This window comes from Podarcis vaucheri, assembly GCF_965113315.1.
Source record: "Podarcis vaucheri genome assembly, chromosome: 3".
NCBI classification, from domain to species: Eukaryota; Metazoa; Chordata; class Lepidosauria; order Squamata; family Lacertidae; genus Podarcis; species Podarcis vaucheri.
Genome location: NC_138761.1, coordinates 87,046,079 through 87,064,554, shown reverse-complemented (window position 1 = coordinate 87,064,554; position 18,476 = coordinate 87,046,079). Strand labels below are relative to the sequence as shown.

General features: G+C 43.5%; 1 protein-coding gene and 1 long non-coding RNA gene across 2 annotated transcripts; one reads left to right on the top strand and one right to left on the bottom strand.

The window, feature by feature from the left end:
- The first annotated feature begins 167 nt into the window (after positions 1–167).
- On the top strand, positions 168–2,855 carry LOC309529937. The gene is made up of 2 exons (XR_014218526.1): positions 168–1,353; positions 1,401–2,855. It is a non-coding gene; the product is annotated as an uncharacterized lncRNA (long non-coding RNA).
- EEF1A1 (eukaryotic translation elongation factor 1 alpha 1) lies at positions 2,730–7,391 on the bottom strand. Its single transcript, XM_082218339.1, has 8 exons — positions 7,241–7,391; positions 5,842–6,030; positions 5,153–5,332; positions 4,759–5,055; positions 4,283–4,433; positions 3,771–4,027; positions 3,422–3,656; positions 2,730–3,133 (listed from the first exon to the last, which is right to left on the bottom strand). The coding sequence occupies exons 2-8, from the start codon at positions 5,983–5,985 to the stop codon at positions 3,009–3,011; spliced, it is 1,389 nt and encodes a 462-aa protein (XP_082074465.1). The 5' UTR covers positions 5,986–6,030; positions 7,241–7,391; the 3' UTR covers positions 2,730–3,008.
- Positions 7,392–18,476: the final 11,085 nt, after the last annotated feature.

The following is an 18,476-nucleotide window of genomic DNA, read 5'->3' as shown; positions in this document are numbered from 1 at the left end:
CGGCTCTGGCTCGCCAGAGCAGCGATGTCACGCTGGCCACGTGACCCGGAAGTGTCCCCGGACAGCACTGGCCCCCGGCCAATAAATGTGAGATGGGCGCACAAACCCCACAGTCTGTCAAGACTGGCCCGTTCGGGCAGGGGTACCTTTACCTTTACCTTTACAAGTAGAGGGGTTTGATGCTTGGGAGTCTACAAGTTCAAAAAGCAAATGATGCCTGGAACCAGGCCCCTGACAAGGTGGAGGGCTGTTTACCCAGCCTTGGGAAGGTGGTGAGAGGGCTCTAGGACACCCAAGAGTTACTGGAAATTAGTAGACCACATTGGGATGCAGGTGGCACTGTGGGTTAAACTACAGAGCCTACGGCTTGCCGATCAGCAGGTCGGTACCAGCTCCTGCCAACCTTGCAGTTCAAAAGCATGCCAAAAAAGTGCACGTAGATAAATAGGTACCGCTCTGGCGGGAAGGTAAACTGCATTTGCTATATACTTTGATACAACTAACACAAACACGTCTGTACTACACAGAAAAGCTATCCTACCTAGAAAAAAGAGCCGTAGAGGTAAAGTAATTCTAGACTCAAATTTATTGAAGATAAAAACTAAACGTCCAAGTGTTTGCTTACAAAATTTAGTTTTTTCATTAACCCAACATAAGTAAACTATCACATATGCATTGGAAAGCAAAACTAACCTATTGGAAGTGAATTGTCAGACATGTATCAAAATGTCCACGTTGCTATACGTTGGGTTTAATAATAAAGGCAGTGTTTAGCATTGGCAACTATTAGCTCTAAGACACAGAATACACAGAACACCCATTGTCATTTTGTAATGGCAAAAATAGCCCTCTACATCAAAGTGTGATGGTGGCCACTTTGAGCACTTTAGAATCAAATTTACTCTCGGCCTTGAGTCTCTTGCGACCTCTGTCCAAATGCCTTTACTATCTTTATCCAGTTGTCCTATAGGAGCATATTGCTTTAGCACACATAGTAGCTGCCTGACTACAATGTGCAATTTAGGATCCTTATTTCTCAAGTGTTCCTATTCCATGTAAGACCCATTTTAGGCAAAACTAAAAATTGCAGAGAAAGGTAACTGGAGAGATAGCACCCATTAACTTTCATCTGCTTATTTAAGGCAAACTCCAATGCCCATAAGGTACCACCCTGATTTCTCAAGCTTAAATTTTCAGCTGCTAGGGCAGAGGGGTTTTGAGGCTGGAAAGGGAAAAACCCAATAGACCACTTTGCATGAACATCCAGGGAATTTTCCTGCAGGCCAGAGTATGTGCCTTCAAGAGCCAAAAGCCTTAATGACATTTTGCCATTATTTTCAATACCCACAACTCGTTAAAATCTTTTAAAAGTTACACTTGGTAAAATATCATTTGGTCAGACTCTAGATGAAATAAGGGTAATGATCCAGTTAGTTGAACTTAAAAGGTCCAGTTGATTTTAATAGGCATAAAGCACATGGCACAACTTCCACACCTTGAATTGAGTTTTATAAATGTCTTAACTTTTGCTAGAATGCACCCTAAAATTGCTGGTAGAATTTTAAATCTGGAGTATTTATGATAACTACCAAAAGCAGGACCCAAATATCCATTACTCCAATCCATCAGAGCTGAAGCTAAGAGAATATGAAATTTAACTACAGAAAAGCAAGGCCATTTAATTTGGATGCCACACCCCATGCCTCAAATTTACTGGAGGTGGAAAAAATAAGAACAAGTTATTTGTACAACAAGGACTACTTTTAATAGTAGAATTCGATCACCTTCAATGCTGTTAAGCCAACCAACATAAGCTATAGTATAGTGTACTATTTACCACTGTGTCCAGTGCTCCTCAGAAAACAGGACAACTCAAACTAAAGCTATCTGAAGCTAGAACTGCTAGTTGCACACTTTTTTATTGGCCCCTTTGTAGCAAGGCTCTCAATCATACTCGTTTGGCACAGCACCACAGTTGTTGGCGTTGATCTATGCTGTATACTGGAAGCTGGTTTTACACAAGGAATCACAAAGGGGTGGAGAGCATGCTGTTTTAACACGAATTATTAATTCATGATCTATTTTTGGAAAAGCTTTACCAATTTCATGATCTTAAATGACTAGCCTGAGGATCAAGTAAAAATCTAGCCTCTCATTTCATAGCCTACTACAATTCTTAAGTTAGCAGCAAAATACTATTGAGAAAACCTTAGTGAATCCGTAACATTTCGATTTACATTACAAATATTCTACCAGAAGCAAAGCTTCCAACTTGTGTGGTAAACTGTAAGGTAAGAACGCAAATCTTTAATCAAACCAGCAACAGTTAGAAGTAGTCACTGAAACTTCAAAGCTTAACACATCTACACTAACATCTTGGAACAGAAGAAACCAGCTACCAACTATGTGTGCTCTGCTTAAATAAGAAAATAACAGATTTTAAACCTGTAATCCTAAAAATTTAGTAGGCTTAAGCATGCCTAAACATTGCAGAAAGTTTAGCTACTCAACTCCTTGATCCCAGCTCAATTCTAGGTGAATATTGGCAAAGGTAAGAAGTTCAGAAGGCTTTTTCCACCCTAGCCTTTTGTGTGTTGCAATGTTTTAAAATATTAACATACCAGTATCAAGGATAAAGTAATTCCTTTTTACCTTTGAACTTTGCAATAGGCCCAAGTCTATTACCAAGTATCCAAAGTGTAACTATTAGCCCCAAAGAACACAGAGACTTTGCATTAAACTTTGTTTTAATGGTCTCAAAATTTGTGACAGATTTTGGTCAAGTTGTTTCCATTTAAAAAAGGTTACTGATTTTAAAAACTAATAACTTAAGAACTGCCACGAAACAAATGGTCCACAAACATTCCTTTCCTTCTGAAGCTTTTACGATGCATTGTAATCATTAACCAGTCTTTTACTATTAAACTTAAATGGCCAATTGAGACAAACAGTTCTGAGACCATGCTTCCACCACTGATTAAGACTGGGGTGGCAGATGTACAGAATTTTCATTTAGCCTTCTGAGCTTTCTGGGCAGACTTTGTGACCTTGCCAGCACCAGCTGCTTTCTTGTCGACCGCCTTGATGACACCAACAGCAACGGTCTGTCTCATATCACGCACAGCGAAGCGACCTAGGTGTGAAGAAGAACCAAGAAACCTTCAAAGAAAGACACTACATCCTATGGGTAATTATAAAATGAAAATGCACTTTTCCATTTAAGATGAGCAAAGTGCAAAAAATAATTACTCAGATGCTAACATGAGTTTTCTATTAATATTCTCAAGGAAAAAAAGGTAGCTGCATCAAATTGCTATCTGGAACTGATCCAAGAGTATAGAACGGTATACAAATTTAGTAACAGCTACTCCAAAACTAACCCTGCCCTGATAAACAAGTTAGGACTAAAATGGCTACTTACCCAGAGGAGGATAGTCAGAGAAGCTCTCCACACACATGGGCTTCCCTGGAATCATGTCAACGATGGCAGCATCTCCAGATTTCAGGAATTTGGGACCATCTTCCAGCTTCTTACCAGAACGACGATCAATCTTCTCCTTCAGCTCAGCAAACTTGCAGGCAATATGAGCAGTGTGGCAATCCAGCACAGGGGCATAGCCAGCACTAATTTGGCCAGGATGATTCAAAATGATAACCTATGGAATAGTTCAAAGAAGAGAAATCTACATCTAGCTGCATACAGTAAGTTTAATTCCCATCTAGCTGCTATATGTAAGCTGAAATTGACCAAATTAAGAATTGCTAAATACCTGTGCTGTGAACCCAGCAGCTTCCATTGGTGGATCATTTTTGCTGTCACCAGCAACATTACCACGACGGACATCTTTAACAGACACGTTCTTTACGTTGAAGCCAACATTGTCACCAGGCAGAGCTTCACTCAGAGCTTCATGGTGCATCTCCACAGATTTTACTTCAGTTGTAACATTAACTGGGGCAAATGTTACAACCATGCCTGGTTTCAGGATACCAGTTTCCACACGACCAACTGGAACGGTACCAATCCCTTAAGGAAAGAAATATAAAGTTTACAATCATGGCATTACATGTATACTTGGCCTACAGAGAAAGAAACAAGAATGGAGCAGTGTCACGTGTGGGGGAGGTCAAATGGATGGGATGGCAACAGCTATGTACAGAAATGAAACAAACTTCCATTTTTGAAATGAAAGTTCAATTAAATTATTACCTAATATGAAAGCTTTACTTTGTAGGCACTAGTCCCTCTGATAACACAATATAAAATTCTTATAGTACGTACCACCAATTTTGTAGACATCCTGAAGTGGCAGGCGCAGTGGCTTGTCAGTTGGACGAGTTGGTGGCAAGATAGAATCCAGAGCTTCCAGCAGTGTAGTTCCACTAGCGTTGCCATCCTTACGGGTCACTTTCCATCCCTTAAACCAGGGCATCTGCAGAAAGGGGGGGAAATGCAACATGTTACTTTTCTATGAAAGCTCTATAAGCAGATTTTAGTTACTTTCTGGTGATAACTGAATATAAAGTTTTCTGACAAGAATATTGCACAAGTTTTGAACTTTAACATGTAGATTTTGTCAAACATGTGTTGCCAGCCAGATGGGCCGGGTATAAATAATAAATTATTATTATCATCATTTCCTCATTGCTGCAGAAATCAGATGAGCAACTATTAAAACCTTACATTTATTGTTCTTTTCAAATTCCAAAATTATTTGAATTGCAGTCTCACAATTCTTGACAAGCATTATTACTTACATTAGAGCTGGGCTCCAACATGTTGTCTCCATTCCAGCCAGAAATTGGTACAAAAGCCACTGTATCAGGATTGTAACCAATTTTCTTGATGTATGTGCTGACTTCTTTGACAATTTCCTCGTATCTCTTCTGGCTGTAAGGTGGCTCGGTGGAATCCATTTTGTTAACACCAACGATGAGCTGTTTTACACCCAGTGTATATGCCAGAAGGGCATGCTCACGGGTCTGCCCGTTCTTGGAGATACCTGCTTCAAATTCACCAACACCAGCCGCAACAATCAGGACAGCACAGTCGGCCTTTAGGAAAAATATGTAATAATTTATTTATGCTGTTTTAATCATCATGCAGTACTTAGTTTTTATTATAGCCAAAATGGTAAAACTGTTTGCTCACCTGGGAGGTACCAGTAATCATGTTTTTGATGAAGTCTCTGTGTCCAGGGGCATCAATGATAGTGACGTAGTATTTGCTTGTTTCAAACTTCCAAAGAGAAATATCAATGGTGATACCACGTTCACGTTCTGCCTTCAGCTTGTCCAACACCCAGGCATACTTGAAGGAGCCCTTACCCATCTATTTGAAGGGGGAGAAAAATGGCATTAATGTCTCTTGCACTAAGCATACAATAATGAACACATTAACTGAATCTGTTTCTAAAGATAGCACACTTCCATGCTCTGAAATATAATATACAAGCTATATTTAGCAAATTGCACTTGGCAGAAAGTGGTGAAAGATTCCACACCTACTTTGCTTACTTAACCCACTGCCATGCTAATCCACCATTACCTAATATACGCAATATGAACTGTTCAAACTTTTATCACCTAGTTTCTTCTGCAAGAATGTCATAGAATTTAGCAGTTCTATGGAAACAGTTGTTTCAACACAAACTAGGACTAAGACACAAGCTGCCCACACCTCAAAGGAATTAACTTCACAGGATCCTTCCAATGTAGCAAACGCTACATAAATTCAAAAGTTAAAGTCAGCTTTACAGCAGAAAAAAATCTATTTTGTAAAGCTGTCTTTCTGCATCCATTTTAAATTGAAAACTGACAATTGTTTCCAGAGACACGCACCTCAGCAGCTTCCTTCTCAAACTTCTCAATGGTCCTCTTATCAATTCCACCACATTTGTAAATCAGGTGACCGGTGGTGGTGGACTTGCCAGAGTCGACGTGTCCGATGACAACGATGTTGATGTGGGTCTTTTCCTTTCCCATTTTGGAATGTTAGTAGATGGTTCTCTTGCTCTTCAGATAAAGCACCTTGGAGGTGTGGGGGGGAAAGAGGAATGTAAAAAAATGCAGTTAAAGCAGAACCCCCTAGTGGAGAGGAGCGTTAACAACACGAGTAGAAGACGCCATGCGGGCTGGCCGTCCAAGGCCGGTTATCTGCTCCCTTTGATGGAAGGGATCGAGGCCGAAACTAGGCCCAAGCCAGCTCCACCCACCGCGGGAGGGCGCGTGAGAGAGGGGGACGGCGACCACGACGAGGCTAACCTGGGCTAGAATTCCCCTCATAAACTGTTCTCAAGACCCTACCGCGTCGTGGCCATTACAGGATATAAGGAAAGAGGGAGGTTTTTTTAGGGGGGGGGAGAGAAGGGCGGCTCCCGCTCCTTTGTGTCGTAAGCCAAGCGAGCACGAGCCCGGGTTGGGCCGGGGAGGGGGATGAGTAAGGAAGAGCGAAGCGTGCCGAAGGTTCGCGTATTGGGGGGGGGGGCGGCGGGAGGGGGGTGTCCGGTGAGGAGCGGTAGTTGAGCCACTCGTTGGCTAGCACGCGCGCCCCGCCCGCCCTCCATTTTGTGACGGCAGCAGCGGCGGCGGCCATTTTTCCCCCTCTTCCTTCTGAGCGGAAAGCGGGGCGAAAGGCCGAGAAAAGGGGCCCCTTGCAGGTAACAAGAGGAGAGGATGGGCCGCCGTGTGTCACGGGGCCAGAACTAAAGCAAGGGTAGAATCAAACAGGCCTCTATGGGAAAGCGGGGCTGTTTTTTAAAGACAATTATGGGGGCACACCTGCCACGACCGCAGCCGGCGCCCCCATCCCGCCCCACCGGAGATGCCGCGTTTCGCCCCGAAGGGAACACGACACGTGTCTTCGGAACCCTCCCTCCTTCCTTCACTGGCACACTGAGAACGGATGCTCCTCTCGGACTACCCTCCCCCACCCGCACGAGACACACAATCCACCCCCCAATTCCGCACACACCGGGGCATTATTTTTTGGGGGGGTGGGACGGACTCCGGGGTAGAGTAACCCATTTGGGTCGCGGACAAGGCAACTGGGCATGCGCATGCACACTTCCCCACCTCCCCCCCCCCGGCTTCAAACCGCCGCTGTTCCTCTCTCCCTCGACCCCCCTACCCGTCGCCAGGAACGGCTCTCGGCCGTGCGAAGACCACGTGGGCTTCCCTCAGTCCCCGCCCCCTCCCAGGCCTGGGCCTATGAACGCGGCCCGCCCGAAAGCCAACTTACCTCTGAAGCAGCGGCAAACCCGTAGCGAAAAAGGCAGAAGCTGAGAGCGGCGCCCTTTATATAGTTTGAGCCGGGAGGGCGGCGGCCTGAGGGACACGTCACGGCTCCCAGCGTTCCATTCGCTGCTTCTCGGCTCCCCCGCCCTTCGCCCTCCCGCCCCGCACGCCTCCCCTCGAGAGCTGCGTCTAGGGAAAGGGGCAAAACACCCTCTCTTTCACGGAAACGTAACTTTCTGTTGAATCGTCCCTCTCCCCTCGCGAAGTCGCGTTTCGTGTGCGGGGGCGTTGAGAGTTTGGAGACACGTCCTCTTCCCGCCTGCAATGCCAGAGTTGGGTTGAGCGGGTCAGTCCAGCCTTCAGCAGTCCCAGCCCATCCCCCCCCCATAGTGCCTGGCTGGAGGGAGCGCCCATCCCCCGGCCGTATCCTCCCTTCACACATGCACGCCGCTGAGTCCTCCCTAGTTTCTGCCCCCCCCACTCCACACCCGTCTTCCCACCTCGGCGCTCCCCTTTAATTCATTCTTGGGAGGGGAGGCATGTCTTCACCCAAAATCACATCTTTGTTTCCCTTCAGTCCTTCGCTTCCTATTCCTCACACCATAAGTCACCGTAGTTATGCCCCCGAAGCATGCATGCATCCTTCGCCCGCTCTTTACGTTACGCTCATTCATACATCTCAGTACCACGCCACGCAAAAAACAACAACGCTCTTTATCTAGACGCAGTAGATTTTGCCCCTTCCCCTCCGCAGTGTCTTACCAGAAGTATAAGCAATATTTCTCCTCGATTTCTTCTGAAGTTTCATTTGCGTTTAAAGCTACTCTAACCACAACACCTAAGAACGTCAATTTATTTTAAGGAATGTTTTTCATGCACACTGTAAAATTTGAATACAAAGAGCATCAGCGAGGCTTGGAAACACGAGCATTCCCTGCCTTTTCATTGTTTATAACTGCCTTTTACATTTATTTCATAAACGACAGAAACATATTGCCATATTTCAAACAATGAAAATCTGGACAGTTGAGCTTTGTATGGCAACCCTAAATTTGAAGAAATGATACAGCCCTGCCATAAACACCGATTGTCACCAATCCAGCTAAAGTTAGTTATGCTTAAATCTCAAATGTTTAAGAGCATAATAAGAGGCTGCGGGATCAAGCCAGTGTCCCATCTAGTGCAGCATCCTGTTCTCACAGTGGCCAACCACATGCCTGTAGGAAACCCACAAGCAGGATTCTTCGAGCCCAAGAGCACTTCCCATGGTTTCCAGCAACTGTAGAGAAGCATTACTGCCTCCAACCGTGCAAGCGGAGCACAACCTTCAGAACTACGGTAGTAGCTGTAGGCTGAAGTTACATGTGATTTATGTGCCCCATTAAAAGTTCAGTTGAACTTCAGTGTACAATGGTTATAATCCTATCTGAGCCAGTGTGGTGTAGTGGTTAAGAGCGGTAGTCACGTAATCTGGGAAACCGGGTTCGTGTCTCCGCTCCTCCACATGCAGCTGCTGGGTGACCTTGGGCCAGTCACACTTCTGTGAAGTCTCTCAGCCCCACTCACCTCACAGAGTGTTTGTTGTGGGGGAGGAAGGGGAAGGAGAATGTTAGCCGCTTTGAGACTCCTGAAGGGGAGTGAAAGGCGGGATATCAAATCCAAACTCCTCCTTCTTATTTGGGAACAAGCCCTGGTGAATTAAGTGGAATTTACCAGTACTTCCCAGTAAAATATGCACAGGACTTCTCTAGACTGATCATAACTTGGAAGTAAGCTAACCATGGACTTGTGTAAACTGCAAAGAAGAATTCAGCAGGGTCTTTTGCTGTCTTAGTTTAAATTCTATGCCATTGGCAGCATATGCAACAGAGGTAGTCACTATTCCTTTCATAAAGATACTTCTGAGAACCTATTAAATGGCAAAAAGTATAAACTGAAAAAACTTTTGTCCTTTCAATAGCCACTTGTTTTTGACATGTAACGAATAAATCACAGACAAACTACTTTTCAGATAGTGATTTGAAATACGGTAGCTCCAGACACACTGGGGGGGGGTGTGTGTGGGAGAAATCCAAAAGATTTGCATTCACAGACAGAATCATCATAGTATCGGGGCTCATTCGCTGTGATGTAAGTATAAACAAAGTGGTCAGTCAGTTTGCTAATTCCCCCTTAAGGAAACCATAATCCATAAATTGTTTAACGTTCTCCAAACCATTAAAATGCTCCTTCAATCCTGAGCATGTTTACTCAGAAGTAAGTCCACTCTATGGAATGTGTGTTGAACTTTATTTTCCTCCCATGAGGCTGCAATCCTACCTAAACACACTTACTTTAGCCCCATTTAAAGCAGTCCTATTAAAAACAATGGGCTTCCAATGCATGCATTACGGATTAGGCTATGTATGGAATTTATTTCTTGGTGAACCTATTGAGAATAAGGCTGCAAGTCACATTGGGCTCAAGTACTTGGAGACTTCACTATTTTGTTTACTTTAGAGGTGACCTTCTTTAGGTTTCTCAGAGGACAACTAATCATTACTGAGTAAAAGAGGCATGCACTAATTACAGACCCACAGTAGATAAAATCCACAGTTCCCCAGATTCTCACGAAATCTGTCCCACACTGCATACCTGGAATGGGGGTGCTGAAGATTCCTTTTGGACTTGTAGGCCTTCTGATTGCAGCAGGAAAGTCAACTAGGCTAGAGAGGGATCCGCAATGGCATGAAGGAAAGCAGCTGCTTAAACAAATACAAGGAACTTGCTCACAAGGATTTTTGTATTTGGCAATAACAGCTCATTGTTTTCTAACAGGTAAAATACAGGCATAACGTATATACCATCTCAGTGAATACTGAAGGCTGAAATCCTAACCCCATTTACCTGGGAGTAGATTCTGTTCAACATTTCTTTAGTCAGCCTGCACTGGCCCTACAATTTTGAAATCCCCCTCCCCCAAAGTACCCCCTCAAGCCTAGCAACACCTCAGGTGAACACAGTACATTCACTAGCCAAAGGCAGTTAAAAGAAAAGAACATAAAATTACACAAACTGCATATGCCACTTGGTATTCAGACCAGCAAATAATCCCTTTTCTAGAACCTGCCAGTCAGGTAGGAAGCAAAACCACTAGAGCGTGATGCCCCCAATTTCTATTCTAGGATGGTGACCCAGAAGCATACCATTGTCAATTATATTGAAAACCACTATGAGATCCAGGAGAGTCAACAGGATTACACCTCCCTGTCTTCTTCCCCGTGTAGATGATCCACCAGTGCAGTCAAACCAGTTTAAACTTCAAAAGGTGGTCTGGAAGCTAGGTGATTTTATGGATGGTGATAATAAGGAGGTGTGTTAATGTCTGACATTAGTATTGGTTGCTTTTACCAAGCCAGTTCCTTTAGCCTTGGGAAAATGAATCCACAGGTTCCATATGCCCATAAAAATTAATGTGATAATTCCAGATCCTCCTTCCCCCTGCCCCAGTTGTCAAATAGCAGCAAGGTTTAAAAGTAGTTTACTTTTGATCCCATCTAAGAAGTACACCTAAGTCGTGCAGAAAGACACCCTAACTTGATGAATGAGAATTTGGAAAACTGCAGGGTTTGGAATATCTGCTCTTCCTTATAAAGGCAATTTGCATTAATTACCTATATAAAGTTCCCTCAAAAGACTGAAGAAATACTGATTAGAACTGAAAGGACTAGTTTGGACTGTCAGAACTACTAGTTTCTCTCAAGTACAAATTGTGGGAGGTATATGAATCCCAAACAGATTTGCTTTGGGACGGATCGGGAGAAATGGTTAGCAACTGCAGGTTACTCTTCATTAATTGCAGAGGAAACCCTTTATAGTAGGAAGGCCAGATGGAAAAGAGGTCAGTGCTCCTGGATATTTAACAGTAGTACAGAAGAGAGGGGATTTCAGCAAGTTTAATTTGTCATCCTAGCCTTGTCCTCTTCTCTACCTGGTCACACTAAGATGCCTCTTCCTTCACTCACCTCAACAGTTCTCTTTCAAATATGCCTCACTGTGGCTTGGGGAGAGGTTTTTTTAATGGAGATCACCATCAACTGCCAAGACATGTAAATGAAAATTGGTCCGTTATGGTGATGGTAGAGACTTGACATGCAAAGTTTAGTAAAATGCCCCTCTTATCAAAGTATGGATTATTCAAGTCATCTCCCAGATCACTTGATCTTACAGAGAATAGAACTATCTCGGGTGGGGGGTGGAAATTGAAATTGCAGTCTAACTATCCAATTGATATGCAGCTCAAACACTGAGGAGAGCTAGAAACTGAAGTGACCAGTTAAGAATCTCATTAAGAAAATGTAATAAAGGACACTATGGAGATTGATTCAGATGGGGCAATATGAAAGTTCAGACTTCGCTCCCAGACAAAAGGTGGGAGTAATCTCCACACATATCTAATAGAGGACAGCAGGATATGGAGGGCACAATCTTTGACTCTGTGCAAGTGTGAATCTCAAGATGGCGACAGCATTGACATGGAGTACTTGTAATGTTGCCATGCTTTGTTTTGAGCTTCCTCCTGCCTCTCTGTGCTTTTAACATAGCGGAAATACAAACATTTGCAGGTGATATTGCTTATAAATTGCCTCCACACTGTGACTAATCTGCGCCTAACAGTTTCTGCAATGAACCTATAAAAGCCACAGGAGCGAGGTCAGAACCTTTATCTGAACAGTTGGTAACTGTATTTACAAACTGGAAGACCATTATGATTGTATCCTTGGTACTGTTGTGAATTGGGGAAGGGGACTAGGTTGTATGAGGCCTATATCACTGGAATTAGGGTGGCAAATCCCAAAAGAGGACAGAGCTCCTGCGGCTTTAACAGTCAAGCAGGAGGGCACATTCCAGCAGGTGTTGTTTGCATGACCATTGTTAAAGTTATAGGAGCCTTGCCATTTCTTTCTTCTGGCCATCCTATATGAAATCAGCACCACCATATTCCTATGCTGTACATAGCAAATGAGTAAGTTAGGGAGACAGCTGAACGAAAATATCTTCATCAGCACCAGTTTTTTCTTCTGTGGAAAGGGAATAGTTTTGTGTTGACGAATGCTGAATCCTGTGACAGTCCCCGTCACTGAAATTTGATATGATCCATTCTAGACACAGGTTTATTATCTCACCTGCTCCTTGTAAGAAGGAAGGCTGCAATCCAGTACATACTGGACTGGCATTGAATGCAATAGGACTTGCTTCTGGCTGGGCATGCATAGGATTGTGCTGCAAAAAGCCTTTGAAAAGATCATGGTGCCTTTGTGAACCTCTATCATTCATTGTAGAGTGAGGTGATTTTGTCAGCTCTGTCAAAGGTTTAAAACTTTCCTCTCAAAGGTTTCTATGTAGACTTTAGCCTTGTTGGCTCATTTTCTCTTGTGAGTCATCATTCAGGGCACTGGCACTCAGTATGGCATGCAGAAGTGTCATACTCTGCCAAGTTGTCACGTCAGCTGTGAACATTCCAGAATATCATATAATGTAACCGTCCCGCCCTTGCTGCCTGTAGGGGTATTGCGCCTTTAGCAGCTACTTGACATGCAGAAAGTTAACATGTGTAGCTTTCCACATCTCCATGCTGAGAAAAGCTGCACCAGCTGGATTTATGCTTGTTGTGCAACTGTTAAAGAGGCACAGAATCTCTGTTGAAAGAACAAAAAGTAGAAAGTCCAGATAATGAGAAAGAAGGAAAGAAAGGAATATTATAAGAATTTAAACCTTCAGTAAAACATATTTACGGTATATGCTAGGGAATAACTATGTTGTTTCTTTAAATAGTTTCTGTGTGCTCAAGGTGGTAGATGATCCAAATTTTACAGCAAAACAAAAGCCAAAGCCAACACATAGCAGTGACATAAAACATTGTTGCTCATCATGAAAATTGAAAGCAAACCTCTCAGTGCCTGGAAGTTTTCCTAAGCTTTGCACAGTTGCCACCCATCCCATCAAGTTCTCTGGGCAGTTTAAATAGACAGTAAAATGCAAAATTAAATCTATAATAAAATCCTTTAAAACAAAACCAAAAAATTACAAAGCAGAAAGTGCAGCAATCCCCCCCCCTAATTTGTAACTAACTGATATATTGAATTAGTTGTGCAGTAATGTTATTGCTTTATTGTGATTCTTTTAGTGTAAGCCACTTTGGGTAGTTATGATCCTGAGAAGGGGAATAAAATAATTTAAATAAAAAAATTATATAAATGATGGTAGTGAGAAAAGTTCTTTGCCACCATACGTGCCACCTCTTAGGCCTACACATGGGATCTGTGAAGTGTTCAGTAAGATTTGGCAATAATTTTTCATCACAACACTAAGTAAAACCTCTGTCCTACGACAGCCTGCTAACGTAATAAGAATTTCCCTTTTTATCTGCTACCATCATTAAAAAGTTAAGAGTTGCACACATGACGAAGGGTTCTTGCTTTGCATCTGTCTGAGGTTAACCAAGACTGAGTCTGCCTTAGGTTGACCAGAGCAGTTCGACATTTTACGAAGCCTTGTTCTGTTTGTTTTATGTAACCCTTATGAACAATGAAATATCTGAATTTGCCATGATTTCTTTTGCTTGTTTTCAAGTGAGTGCTCAGAAATATATCCTTTTGTTTTATAATATCAGTTTATATATTGGCAATAATGCTACCTGCTCAATCTGTGCATAAACTTCTGGTGAATTTATATCCTTCCACGTTTCCACCACAGTCCCCCCCCCCCGTGCAATCAGCGAGGCTTACACAATCAAGACTTGTTGGCAGCTCATCAGAGAGCCTACGTTGGAGAAATCTCATAGGATTAACTCCTCATTGTGCAGTGCCAGCTAAAAATGTAATATAAATAGGAAATGCTGCACAGATAAGTTGTAGAATGTGGATCCATGATGGGAATGTACATGGGGCTGCACTGGCAACTTTAGTCTGGTGGCTTAATTCAGCGTTCCCCAACCTGGTGCCCTCCGGTTGAAGCAGATGAGAGTAGTTCAAGATATGTGGAGGGCACCAGGTAGGGAAAGCTGGCCTAATTACATAGAAGTCTGCAAGGAGTTTGTAATCTATCTCTGTGATATTAGGATTTCCCTCTTTAATCTGAAGCTCTGTATGGAAGCAAAACCAGAGCTCCGGGATCGATCTGCCAGTATTTACTTCAATTGATTTTGTAAACCAGGTGAGGACAGGAGGCAAATCAGGATATACTGATCTCTGTCTGGTTTACAGTAGAATGGCAAGGGTTTCTGACTCCCAGTTGTTCAAAAATCACAACACAAAATGACTTAGGCTGCTGAGGTGAAGAAAGCTAAGCAGGAGAGGATTTTTGTGTGAAAAGATGGCAATCTCAATCCAGGTCTGGTACGAAATCAAATCCTTCAATTCAGAATGTGCTCAGAGGCATCTTGTCCTTTAATACTACCTGCATGTCTTTCGAAGAAGAAGAAGAAGAAGAAGAAGAAGAAGAAGAAGAAGAAGAAGAAGAAGAAGAAGAAAAGTTTGGAACTGATATCCCGCTTTATCACTACCCTAAGGAGTCTCAAAGTGGCTAACATTCTCCTTTCCCTTCCTCCCCCACAACAAACACTCTGTGAGGTGAGTGGGGCTGAGAGACTTCAGAGAAGTGTGACTGGCCCAAGGTCACCCAGCAGCTGCATGTGGAGGAGCGGGGAAGCGAACCCGGTTCACCAGATTACAAATCCACTGCTCTTAACCACTACACCACGCTGGCTCTTTTGCACCTGCTTCTGCGTAGGAGGTCTTGGGATCCGGCTAAAAAAACAAAGTAGATCCAACACATTTGAAATCTCTCTACCTCTGTTGTAAGGACCATAAATAACATCTAAAGTGTGTATCGTCAAGAGAGATAGTAATATTCCCATTATCTGAACTTCCATTATCCAACTGCCCTTTATGCTTTGGCTTCCCCCTAATTTCTCTGTTCATAATTTCATGTTGATCCAGCCGTATTCTGTGATCACTTCAGAGTTACAGAGGATGAGCAATACATCACATGTGTTGTTAAAGGAAACAGCCTACAGGTCCTAAAAATACACAAATATTTTTGCAAATATTTTTTATGATGCTGTCGGGAATGTACTTGTGAATGCTTGACTTCAAATAGCAACTACAGGCTCAGTTGCAGATTTGATAGGTAAAACACCGCTGCATCTAAAATTGGCATTCAGATTATAATGAGGACATCCAAATTTGTTTTTGAAAACAGTGTGAGGAGAGGGGGTGCAGTTCTTGTGGTGAGGAAGAGATATTTTCTTATTTGCACCTCGTTATTTGCATCTCAGTTCCAGGGCAGGGGTAACTAACCTGTGGTCCTATCATACCTGACAGTTTGCCCTGTTGTTGGCTGTGGTTAATAAGGGTTGGAGTCCAACAACATCTGGAAGGCTGCAGGTTCCTCAACTGTTCCATGGTTTAGTAAGAGCTTTGAAAAGGAAGAACCAAGCTCTGGTGGGTTTCCTTATCTCAAACAAAGCTGAGGAGAAACCTCTGGAACAACATCTGAAAAAAAAGTTGTCAACATGCCTGTGACTTCTGAGATTTGGCTTGCTGTTGTAGGCCTAGTAACGGCGAAGGTTGTAATGGCGAACGTTGTGTATGAGGACGGGGTCCTTACCAGCCCCCGCCCCTGAAGGGGACATAAAAATAGTTCAAGTTAAGGAAAGGAAAGCTCTTTGTCACCAACAAGCCTCAGTCTGTGCCCCTTAGCAAGTCACTGCTCTAGGTCCAGAAACAAACAAACAAAAATCCCCTCTCTAGGCATCTTCCTCAGAAACAGAGCTAGGCAGATGGGCTAGCTTGCAACAAACATGATATAGAGCAGGGGTGGGCAACCTTAAGGTCCATGGGCCAGATGCAGCCCAACTGCCTTCTCAATCTGGCCTGCGGACGGTTCGGGAATCAGCGTGTTTTTATATGAGTAGAATGTGTCCTTTTATTTAAAATGCATCTCTAGGTTATTTGTGGTGCCTGACTGGTGTTTTTACATGAGTAGAATGTGTCCTTTTATTTAAAATGCATCTCTGGGTTATTTGTGGGGCATAGGAATTCGTTCATCCCCGCCCCTGCCCCCCAAAATATAGTCTGGCCCACCACATGGTCTGAGAGATGGTGGACCGGCCCAGAGCTGAAAAAGGTTGCTGACCCCTGATATAGAGAATATCTGTTTCCTCTGATTGCGAAGAAGAGGAGAGAATTGTCAGTGCACACAGAGAGCTTTTTCTCGCTCCTGCATCACAAAATGTGTTCGACAACGTTCCCCTGTCTACCCAGCTGCTAAAGGCACAGGGACTCAATTCTAATTTGCCCATGGCTGCACTAATATGTATTTTATGGTGGTTTTATTATGTTACATTGTGTACTACATTGGGAGCTTTTCTGAGTCAGTGTTAGAAAGTTATGGACTCTGATCACTAATAGAGATGAATTAGACTTTTTTTTGGCACGAGCATGAAGAAGAAGAAGAAGAGTTTGGATTTGATATCCCGCCTTTCACTCCCCTTCAGGAGTCTCAAAGCGGCTAACATTCTCCTTTCCCTTCCTCCCCCACAACAAACACTCTGTGAGGTGAGTGGGGCTGAGAGACTTCAGAGAAGTGTGACTGGCCCAAGGTCACCCAGCAGCTGCATGTGGAGGAGCGGAGACGCGAACCCGGTTCCCAAGATTACATGACTACCGCTCTTAACCACTACACCACACTGGCTCTTAAAGAGCAAGAGTCCTCTAGACTGGAAATTTTGGTGATTAGAATCTGAGGTGTTGAAGAAATTTAACTCAGCAAGGCAGACTAGACAGAGGGACAAGTTTTATTGAGAATTGGAGCTGTTTATGGCATATTGGAAGGGACACAGGTGGCACTGTGGGTTAAACCACAGAGCCTAAGATTTGCCGATCGGAAGGTAAGTGGTTCGAATCCCCGTGATGGGCGAGCTCCAGTTGCTCGGTCCCTGCTCCTGCTAACCTAGCAGTTCGAAAGCATGTCAAAGTGCAAATAGATAAATAGGTACCGCTCTGGTGGGAAGGTAAACAGCGTTTCTGTGTGCTGCTCTGGTTTGCCAGAAGCGGCTTAGTCATGCTGGCCACATGACCCGGAAGCTGTACGCCGGCTCCCTCGGCCAATAAAGCGAGATGAGCACCGCAACCCCAGAGTCGGTCACAACTGGACCTAATGGTCAGAGTTGTAGATGACACAGTAAATCCCTACATGCTTTTTGGGTAAAATATAATATTAAAAATCATTAAAGTCTAATTGTTCTTGGCTGAAAAAGGATATTTAATGTATAGGCAAAAAATTATTATGTGGGTTTATATTAAAATGTCCGTATTTGTGTGTGTGTATGATTATATCACTTTTGAAAGTGAAATATATCAACAGTGATCACAGTTAAGGATACTGGGGGGGGGGTAATAATAATTGCTAGGAAATGCTTTAATAATTGCTTTATAAAGAAAATGTTAAGCTTGATTTTTAGTCAGATTCTCAGTAGTTCTGTTGATATTTTTCACCTTGGTTGTTTTACATGTCCTGAATGCTTTGAAATTGTTTAGAATTCCATTTATAACCCCGTAAGATAGAAAACCCATTCTGCACTGAGGGAAGGGCAGTGGCGATATACTAAAAAGTTTCCTTTAGTCTGCAGCCCGGATATTGCTCTCTCTCTCGATTGTTCCAGAGGCATGAACGAGAGCTCAGCAGAGTGCGCTTAGTCATTTTAAATCCCCCTCTTTTGTCTCCTCTGCCAGGAACAGAACCGCTTAGAAGAGTAACTTTCTTGCTTGGTGCATATTGAGACAAAGCAATTGACAGCTACATAGCTGTGTTTCATGACTCAGCAAAAAGATCGTCAGTCGCTCACTCGTTTGAGGGCTTGCACATTAAAACTCTCTCTCTCTCTCTCTTTATGGAAAGCTCATCCGCACAGTGCAATCCAGTGCTTGACTGTTTATTAGTAAGTCCCATTTGAATTCAGTGGGGCTTATCCCCAGGAAACTGGGTACAGGAATGTAGCTTAGTCATCGAAGTCTGTGCTGAATTTCCTGAAGAAAAGCAAAGGAATACAGCTCCAATATGATTCACAAAAAGGTGGGGAATCCGAAGTTTTAAATGCCAGTACACCCAGCTGCTGGGGACGCGGGTGGCGCTGTGGGTAAAAGCCTCAGCGCCTAGGGCTTGCCGATCGTAAGGTCGGCGGTTCGAATCCCCGCGGC